At 52.1% G+C, this 10228-nt stretch overlaps 1 protein-coding gene across 1 annotated transcript; it reads right to left on the bottom strand.

Annotated features, from left to right (window-relative positions):
* Positions 1-351: 351 nt before the first annotated feature.
* Positions 352-7338, bottom strand: CXCR5 (C-X-C motif chemokine receptor 5). Its single transcript, XM_010170825.2, has 2 exons — positions 7215-7338; positions 352-1428 (listed from the first exon to the last, which is right to left on the bottom strand). The coding sequence occupies exons 1-2, from the start codon at positions 7251-7253 to the stop codon at positions 352-354; spliced, it is 1116 nt and encodes a 371-aa protein (XP_010169127.1). The 5' UTR covers positions 7254-7338.
* Positions 7339-10228: the final 2890 nt, after the last annotated feature.

Below are 10228 nucleotides of genomic sequence, written 5' to 3'. Positions count from 1 at the left end.
CCCAGCACCCCAGCCTTGTGCCTGGCTCTGTGCACAGGACACCTGCAGTCAGTTTTTCGAGGGAGAGGTGGAAACATCAGTTCCAACCTGCTCAGGTTCATCTGGCTCTGCCAGAGCGACCGTAGGACAGCCAGCGTTTGCCAACAGATGGATTTTTACATGTATGAGAACGAGAAGGAGCCAGGGAAGGTGTCTGGTGGGTTTTGGGTGCTTGGTGGCTATCGGACCTCAGTTTCCCGAGTAGTGAAGAAAACGGTGGGGACGCTTGTGAAACACGACTAAGGCCACAGCATGTTTGCTGCTGGGAAGACAAGCCTCAGGCCAGTTCTGCCCACAGGCAGCCTTTCCCAGCTAGAAAGTGGAGATGGAGGTGGTGTTGTCAGACTCGATCCCGCTGCCCTTCCTTGTCACCTCCAGGATCTCCTGCAAGGTCTCCTGGCTTATGCAACCGAGCTCCTGCAGGATCCGGAAAAAGTCGTTACGGAACTTTACTCCAATGAAGGCGTAGAGGATGGGGTTGAGGCAGCAGTGGGTGAAGCCGATGGCCTCTGTCACCATGATGGCCGTGTCCAGCTGGTCTTCCAGGAGACAGTTCTTGGTGAAGGCTTCTAGCTTGGTAAGTGTGTTCAGGAAGATGACGATGTGGTAGGGGCTCCAGCAGAGCAGGAAGACACCTGTGACCAGGATGGCCACGCGGACAGCTTTTTGCCTCTGCAGGCGCTGGGACTGACACAGAGCCCGGACGATGGCCACGTAGCAGTAGCACATGACCAGCAGGGGCAGAAAGAAGCCCACGGTGTGGTAGAGGAAGCGGGTCGCCAGCCAAGCATTGTTGCCATCGATCCCAACCTCTGGAAAATAGCAAATGCTGCGGTTGCTGTCGTCTGTCCAGACTTCCATGAAGATGAGATCAGGTAAGGTCAAAAGCAGCGAGCAGAGCCAGACAGCCGTGCAGGTGAGGTGGATGGAGCGAGCTCTGCGTTTGCGGTAGGTGTGGATTGCGTAGACGATGGCCAGGTAGCGGTCCACTGCGATGCACCCCAGCAGCATGCTGCTGCAGTAGAAATTGATCTTGTGGACAGCACTGAGGATCTTGCAGAGGTACTTTCCAAATACCCACCCGGCTAAGCTCTCCACCACACTGAAGGGGAAGGTGAGCAACAGTGCCAGGTTGGCCAGGGTGAGGTGGAAGAGGAAGTTTTCTGTGGTAGTGCGAGAGCGCTTGAACCTCTCTAAAATGACCAGGACCAGGGCATTGCCCACAGTCCCCAAGACAAACATCAGCAGATAGATGAGGGGCATGAAGACCTTTCTGAAGGGGTCTCTCTGATTGCCGACCATGGATGAGGCTGGGTTGAAGCAAAAGTAGCCTTCCAAAGACGGGGTGGTGTTCTCAGCTTCGTAGTAACCGCTCAGCTCTACCTGGCTCTGGGGAAAAGAGAGAGTCTGGTCACAGGAGGTGAGTTTCTGAACACAGCTGCAGCTGGCAGACCTGGAGCAGAGCATCCCCATGTCCTACAGCCCTCTTGGGTTAGCAGGAGGTGCTGCCTGCTCGCAGCATGGTGACCTGCTCAGTCTGTAAACCTTACCTAGTGTATTTGGGGATGTTCTGGTGTCCAGACAGGTGACCAGTTTTATACCCTGGTTGTTGCCGAGTCACTTACCAGTGGCTTTTGGTTTTGTCACACAGCATGGAACCCTCCTCCCCCAGCTTTCCTGATCTTTCCACCTGTTTCTGACACGAACTGTCCCTGTCCTGTCTGCTGTCAGGTACAAAGGTGGTGGGATTCACTGCAGAGCACATCTGTACCTCAAGTTCTCTGCACTGATCCCATCCCCGTCTGCCTCCTTGGAGATCTGAGAGCTGCCTGGGGCAGAGCAAGGTGAGGTGGGCACAGCAGCAGCGGTGCTTGGGATCGCTTTCCATGGGCTCAGACAAAGGTGCAGGGCAGCTGTTCGAACACAGCTGGAGGAATGGCTCTGAGGAGTCGCCGTGCCACAGCTACAGGGATGGATGCTGGAGAGAGAAATCTGTTCTGTTGGCAAACCTCACGGTCCTGAGTAAACTGCAGTCAGAGGAGAAAAGGGAATCTGAAAATGCCACTCAGCCCTTGGGCTGGTACCCGGTAAGGAAAGTGCAATTGAGCTGCTGCAGATGTGATTTCCATTTGGTCTGCTGTAGCTCCTTGCCAGGTGAGCAGCCTGTGTTCAGGCTGAGACTGTGCAAGTCCCACGTCCTGGAAAGCTGTAGTCATGCTCGGGACGAGCCCCCCAGACGGTGGGCATGCTCGGGCTGGCCTCGGGAACCTCGCACGAGCTGGGCGTTCCCAAAAGCAAAGGGTTCGGATGAGGATGGGCAGAAAAAGAGGGCGGTACAGGAGGCTTGTGGCAAGCTGAGAAATTAGTGGTGACTGGGAAGAGCTTGGCAGCAGTTACCCTGAGCTCCCCCACCCACGCCCTCTCTGGAGACCAGCGCTGAGACTTCAGTGTCAACCACAGCGGAAGTCCCTGCTCGCTGCTTTCATACCTTTCACTGCCAGCTGTAGCCGTTTGCACCTGCTGCTCCTTCCTTGTCAGCCAAAGTTCCCATCTAAAAATACTAGCCTTGCTTTAAACAGCTCTAGACCCGATTTTTGGGCTTTTTGCTCCCCCCATGTGCTGCTAAGCCAAATGACCACAACCAGCCTCGAGTCCTGCATTGTGCCTGGCTAGAAAAGGGTGATTTCTATTTCTTCTCTCACAAGCAGCCTTCCCTGGGTGACGTGCTGGGTGCCTCTGCATGCGACTGGGGTGAAGAGGTGATGCCGCAGCAGCAGCAGCAGCAGCAGCGCTCGTCTCGAACTGCTGTGCTGCTGAAACCACCTGCATGGCTCTGAGGGAGCCTAGGTGTGTTGATGGGGAAGAAGTCTATGGAGCATTACGGAACACATGGAGCAGGCAGTTGGCCCAGGGATCCCCAAGCAGTGGACGGTAGGAGGGCGAGTGAGCCCTTGGGGAAAGTGCAGAATAATCTTGCCCAGCTCTTACCCTCTTCCCTGGGTCTCTACCTCTGGCTACTGCCAGAAAGAGCGTTAAGCCAGACAGACTCTGGTCTGACCGAAGTTGCTCTTGGTCTCACTGTGGTTCTGTTCCCCACCAGTGGTGTTGCCGCTGTGCTGTGTGTGTTTGGGTGCTTCCACCCCAATGGGCGAGAGCCGGTCCTCTCAGGGGCTAAGAGTCTTTCTCCCTGCCCAAAAAACCTCAAATGCACGTGGCTGTCTTGCCCTAATGAAATGGTGGGGCTTGTAAGCCTTTGGTGAGAAGCATTTGTACTCCCAGAGAGCAATTATTTTTCCAGTTTAGGGTACGATTCTGGAGACTGGAGATTGCTCACAAAGACAAAAGCCTTTAGAAATCCCTCCCAGTTTGTTTCTCCCTGGCTTGAAAATATTTCCTGCCTAGTCCATACCTGGACCCTGCGTCAGAAACCTGTGATGTGTTGGCCAGGGAAAGTTGTTGAATCTCCCTGAAAAAAACAAAACCAAACAAAAAAACCTTTGCAATTTGGTATAGTGACCAAACCCAGGCTGCTCAGGACACACAGGCGACCGTGCTGAAAACCCCAAAGAGAATGTCTGTTGGAATAGGTAATTTCACTGGGGAGAGGTTGGAGGGTTCCAGCTTTAAAGGGAAAAAGGAAAGGGCTGGGTTTGCTGGCTGGAGTGTGGGAGCTCTGCCTGAAGCCATGCCAGTGCCACCGATGACAGTGGATGGGCAGCCTGCACGGTGTTCCATGGCTTTAGCTGCTGAATGGTTTCCAGCATCACCTTGCATTCGGAGCCGGAGGTGTGGAGGCTGAGTGCCACTATCAGACACCATCTGATTGCTGATAAGGTGGCAGGTAGGGCTCTTACTGTAAGGCACTCACTGCGGGCAGGGGACGCGTGCGCTGAGCCGTGTCTGAGGCGTCCTCTCATGTGCATCTCCAAGCAGAGCAGCGAGTGTGCGTGGGAGCAGACAGAGATGAGTTGGAGACAAATAAGAGAGGATGAAAAATCAGAGTCCAGGCTGAGGCAGGAAGGGCAGGGACCAGAGCTGCAGGAGATGCAGTGAATGGGACAAGCCTGAGGCTTTTGGGAGCTCTGCTGCAATTCCCATTTCTGGGACTGGAAGAGGGTGACTGCCTCATCTGGGATGGCAGAATTCCACAGCGTGTGCGCAGGTCTCCTTTGTACAAGTCTCTAATTAGTCTCTGTCATTAACTGCAAGAGCAGTTAATGACAAAACAAGGGGAAATGGGTTTAAACTGAAAGAGGGGAGGTTTAGATTAGATATGAGGAAGAAGTTCTTCACTGTGAGGGAGGGCAGAAACTGGAACAGGGTGCCCAAGGAACTTGTAGATGCCCCCTCCCTGGAAGTGTTGAAGGCCAGGCTGGATGAGGCTTTGAGCAACCTGGTCTAGTGGAAGGTGTCCCTGCTGCTGGCAGGGGGGTTGGAACTGGATGAGCTTTAAGGTCCCTTCCAATCCAAACCAGTCTGTGATTCTGTAAGTCTCCTGCAATACAGCTGCAGCCAGATTTGAGGGTTGGCGATAAATTGGTGCCTTTTCCTGTAACTGAGCAGACAAGAGCGTGCCTGGGAAGTCTGCTCCTGTGTGCTCTTTGTTCAGGGATCCCTTTTCCCCTCTAACCCACATCTCAGGGTTATTCCGGTCTCTGCGTGTCAGCTGTTTTTCTCGGTTCCCCACAACTGCCAGAGACCAAAACGTTTGGCTGCAGAAGAGGAGCAGCTTGTGCACTTCTAGGGATTTTCCACGTGAGTCGTTCCCTTCCAGCCCCATGCCAGGGCTGGGAGAAGGATGTTTCATTCCCAAAGCCTTAAAAACTGAAATGGCCCACATCAGTGCAAGTTACTGAGAGAGCTTCTGCTCATCCCCTCTCCGGGTGCTGAACCAGGGAAACCTAAGGATAAGAGCAAAGCCTGTGGAAATGCCACGTTACCGTAGGGCAGGTGCCTTTATGGCTCTTGAGTTGAGTTGGTCCCATTACAATGAACACCGGCTGGCAGCACCTCAGGGGACCTGGCGGAGATATCGGTGGTCTTTCTACAACTGTGTTTTTGTTTCTCCAGCCTGCAGCTGAGGAAGGTTAAGTGGGCAAAGCTTTCTTGCTATGGAGAAACAAGGTCATTTTGGGTATGCTACTTATCCATAACACTAACAGAGCTGAGGGGTCCTGTCAGGTATCGAAGTTTAGGAGAGCCTCTCATTGCACTCACTGGGCGATATAGAGGTAAATGCCTTTTTGGTGGAAATGTTCTCATCATTTTTCTTTCCACACTTGTACAATCGATCAAGCGATCCTTGCTGGTGAGTGCACAAGGCAAGGTTTGTGTTGCTGCTTTGACAGGACACCGTCGAAGCCTTTTTTTTGCAAATCTCTGTGGGTCGGTTGCTGCTACAAGCACCGAGTGTGAGTAAAGCAACAGATGGCACCACCAAAGCAAATGTGGCATTGCTCATGTGAGATCTGTGGTCTGTGCCAGGGAGGGAGCCAAACCTGGGAAGCTCCCAGGAGGCAGAGGTGGGAAACGTGTACCGCAAACTCCCGACCACCGGCAGTCTGAGAAAAGGTATAAAGCTGTTCTTGCTGTGGCACCCGACCCTCGGTGCTCAGTCCCAAAGTAAGCTGAGTTTCCCCCCTTCTCATTCAGGGTCTCCTTTATAATTTAAAATAATTCACAGCAGAGGTAAAAATCGCTAAGCCAAGGTTCTGGAAAGTATTGGATACAAAGAACAAATCCCAGTGCTGCTTAATCCCCCCCTCTGTTAAAAACAACACAGTTTTGCCACAAGCAGCCGCTTGCTTCTAGCGCGTGATGCTGCGAGCAGGCAGACGGCACGCTTGGACTTTGCTGGTCTTCTGGTGGTGGGACAGACAGATTTCCAATGGAGAGTTCAGCTGGAGGAACAAACCAGCATGGGAGATGGAAATGGTCTGAGTTTGGTTTTAACCTCTCGGTAAGCATTAGTGCTGCCAATGAACTTCAGCAGAGGTCAAGGAGAGAAGTCCCTTCTGCAAAAAAAGTTCTAAAGGAAACAACCACCGTTCGCAAAGGATTTTTATACTGGATGAATCAGAAAAAATAAGGAGGGTAAGGCTTGTCCCTCACATCTCCTCTCTCTTCCCTGGTGTATAGGACAAAGGAGGGACAGAAAAATTGGTAGAAATTAAATCCATTATTTGTCTCTTTAGAGAAACTAAACGAAAACTGAGGTCTGCCACAGAGAGCCAGCGGCTTAAAAAATAAATTCTGAGCAGCACCATTTGAAAACCAGGCTAATGATAGCGCCGCTGCGGACTTCCCCTTGGATAGCACAACATACTCTAAAAGGTGCAGCTGCCGTCTTTCGCTTGCAAACGCGGGGGAGAGAACTATGGGGCAGAATACACAGTGTCATCGCTCCCTATGACAAGAAGTACTGGCAATTTATCTTCCTCTCTTTAAAATTCCCCTCTTGTAAATATACTGCATATTCCCCTTTCAGCAGAGTCTATGGCAGTCTGTTTGTGGAGAAGGCGAGTGGGGACAGCAGTGTCTATAGCCGTACCAAGGGTTTTCACACAGAGAGAGATAGCATTGGGTTTGCTCGGGTGTAAAGTACTAGATGAGGTTTCCAGGGCTCTGTACACTGTGTGTACATCATTTATACCACCGAAGGCTGGTGCAAAAGGCTCCCAACTCAGAACAAGTGTTTTAAGCCCACGTTGTGTGAATGGCTGCGCAGAGAGCAGGGAACAGAGACTGGGACAGGCTGTCAGCGTGGGGCAGGGCTGCAGCAGCCCAGTTCTCCCAGTGAGCTGCCTGGCACTGCGGTCTTGGTCCCTGTGCAAGGACAGGGCACGGGCTCAGCGCTCACCAGGACATCCACGCACAAGGTCCCAGTACATAGGGAGCTGTCCCCAAGGAGATACCTGGCACCCTTGGATCGCAACAGCTGTGGCTGCGTTACGCCGGCTCTTGGCAAGCACAGCGGCTCGCGGTCCCCATCGGTCAAGTCCAGGCTTAAGGGATGCGAGGGCTGATTGTGCCAGTGTAAGAAATCGCTCAAGCTCTACCTCTGCCAACAGGAGGGTGAGAAGATGGACAGATAGAAAACAGGTCTTTCAGCCCACCCCAGCTCTACCTGCTCTCCCTGCTATCCTCTCAAACAAGCAAAGCCAGGCTTGACTCACCAAGTCATAGGTCTCTGATGAGTAGCTGACAGGCCCCATGGTTTCAGGGGCAGGAGCTGTCTCTCCTCCAGCAGTTTCAGCAAAAGTTCTTCTTTTTTTGGGGTGGAGTTAGTCATTTAAGTGAGTAGGGAGGGACCCAGCATGTAACAATAGAGTATTTGCAAGGCAAATGAGCTCCAGGCATAGAGTGACCTAACTGATGTAAAGATTAGCATCTAGCTTTATCATCTTTTTTTTAGGGCTGGAAGTTGATTTTTAAAGTCCAGTTTGAAGAATCCACGTTCCTTTGTTTTTTACCAGAGAAGGTTCAGAACATCTATAGGTGACCCCTAGAAATGTCCAGGGCTTTTGCCCACAGCCGTCCTCATCCCAGGCAGTCTGAAAGGCTTTGGAAAACTCTGTGCCAAGGGACACCCTTACTAGAAATCTCCCCAGATCTGGTCACCTCTCTTGGAGCTGTGCAAGACCTTGAAGACACCCAAAATGAAATGCACAGGTCTGGTCTGTATGACCATCATTCTCTGCCTCAGGGTCCTCTTGGCTGCTTTAAACTCAGCAACCTGCGGATGTCTTCTGCTCCTTCTCATGCTGCTTCGCCCCTTGCCGTGGCTGAGGGGCACGGAGCCGCTCGCACGGGAACGTGTGGCCTTGGTGGCCTCTCTGCAAGTCTAGGGGAGGGTGCAAGCTAGCAGAGGCTGGTCTGCTGCATGACACACAGTGACGCCCCTTGATTAGACACCCCCCTGCAGCGCTCATCTTGCCTGTAATAAGAATGGGAAATTAAGATTTCCTCTGCTCAGGGAAATTGACGTTTCGTCCCAGGAATGTCACAGCAGCAGGTTCATGGTGTGAAAGCTGCAGTCTGGGCCAGCATCGCAGCTGGCATTTTGGCAGAAGGCTTTTTCTCTGTGAGGAGCCAAGGTGGTTCAACAAGCGCAGCGCCCGTCCTCCTCTCGTCTGGGTGCAGCTGCGCCAAAGCCTCTGTACGAGTGAGGAGCCTGGTGGGACTGGAACTGGTGAAGAAGGAGGCAATGTTATTCTGGTAAGCACTGTGATTTCATCTGCTCCTTATGCTCCTCAGCTGGAATCTGGTCACCCCAAATTGATGGGGACCTGCTGCTCTGAAGGATGTCACTGTTCTCCCCTGCCCTGAGGGCCTTTGTGTGCACCTGCACGTGCCCACCCGACACACCAGCCTCTTCTGGGTGGGCACCCCTTCACCCAAAAGCGAGGGGATGGAGAGCAGCAAAGCCTCACGGGGGGGTGTACAGACTGAGCGAGCCCTGTCCCACATGATTTGCCTGTCCCAGGGCCCTGTGCTGACAAGGTTGTGGGGTGAGGCGAGAAGCGTGGTACTGCCGTGCCGGGGAGACACAGAGGTTAGGAAGGATGTTTTGCTCAGGTAGAAGTGGAGGGTGGAGCACTCGGTGTCAGGGACTTCCTTTAAGGGCTAGCAAGAGGAGTGCTGCTCCCCACGGCAAGGGTATGTTTGAGACTGGCTCTGTCTGAGAGCCTGTGACCTTCAACAAATGCTTTTCCCAGCCCCAGCTACCCCGAGAGCAAAGCTGCACTATCGTGCAAAGAAGTAAAGCACTGCGAGTCCGTAGGTGACAGCAATGCTGCAGAAACTTTCGGGTCAGAGGGACAGGCTGTGGGATGCGGCTATGGGGAACTGTAGGCTGGAAACACCCCCCAGGCTGTCAGCCTGGCCCTCAGATGCAGCATGGGAATGACAGGGGTTCAGGGAGCCCACTCCAAAACAATGCACACAAATTATTTCACTTGCAAACACATACTGCACTGAGGAAATAATTGCTACAGTACAGATGTGAGCTACGGGATCCAGGTGTTGTGGTAATTTGAAATGTGAGAAAGATGATAGTGAGACAGAGAGCATGGGAGAAAAGTAAATGGAGAGAAAAGAAACTTAAATGAAAAATAATGTCACTTCACAGGCAGGTAAGGAATCAACTACGGAAGAAAATCATAGCAAAATTCAATGATAAAAGTTTGAAGGTTGTTTTGGGGTCCATACATGGACGTTCCTGGTTGAACTCTGGTTTTCTGCCATGGGCATGCGCTCTCACTGGAGAACCGTTCTTGTTTTTGTCAAGAACGTAACATTTCCTTAACTTGCACAAGATATTCTGATAATGGGAAATCATTCAGCCTTGCCTCAGGATGCTAAAATGCACTGCTTGTGTATGAAGTTGCTCTGTCCTGTCTAACTGTGTGACTTACAAGCACATCTTCTGACCAGTTTGACACTACATTGGCTTCCTGAGCTCTGCTTGAGAAAAGCCAGATCCCTTCTGGCTCCTGAATCTTCTCACCTCTAACTTTGTCTGTTTGTCTTACTTGCTGTTACCAGAACTAAAGCTTTGCAAAGCATGTGCTGCCTATAAATGTTGGTCATATTTATGAATCAGTTAATTTCTGTTGTCGTTTGTTCTTTTCAGGTTGGAGCATGCAATTTCCTGTACATTTCTTTGCAAAGTGGATGCTTACTCCTGCAAAGGGTTGAGATGAATGCTGGCCAGAGCAGCAGCAGTGACAGGCACCAGAGAATGAAGGTCCTGCCCAGCGTGTGCCCCCGACTGCGGGAATGGGAGAGCCGAGGCTTCCCCAGCTGTCACCGCTGCGCCCTTTGGCCAACAAGTGGCACAACAAAAACCAGGTGAGATGCAGCTTTTCTGCTCCCCAGGCATTTGAAGGCACAATGCCTATCTTTTTCGCTTCCTTTTTCTCTTGCTGTGCTTGGAACAGAAGCTTTAAAAAGAGAGAGAGAGAGGGATGAATCGGGCAGGAGAGGGGCTGACAAGGGAGCTCCACATCAGGAACAGCTTCTCTGCCCTGGGTGACGGCAGCTCAGTACACGCAGCAGCCCCGCAGCAGGTAGTCTCAGAGTGAACCAAAGAAAGAAATTAAGGATGAGGCTGTGCTGATCTGGTTTCCCATGAGAATTTGGCAGGAACCTGTGCAATCATGATACTGGAAGGGTTGCCAGGCCTGAT

The sequence above is a fragment of the Antrostomus carolinensis genome, unplaced genomic scaffold (assembly GCF_000700745.2).
Source record: "Antrostomus carolinensis isolate BGI_N321 unplaced genomic scaffold, ASM70074v2 scaffold17876, whole genome shotgun sequence".
Classification (NCBI taxonomy): domain Eukaryota; kingdom Metazoa; phylum Chordata; class Aves; order Caprimulgiformes; family Caprimulgidae; genus Antrostomus; species Antrostomus carolinensis.
The sequence above is the reverse complement of the archived record's forward strand: the minus strand, read 5'-3'. Positions and strand labels throughout refer to the sequence as shown.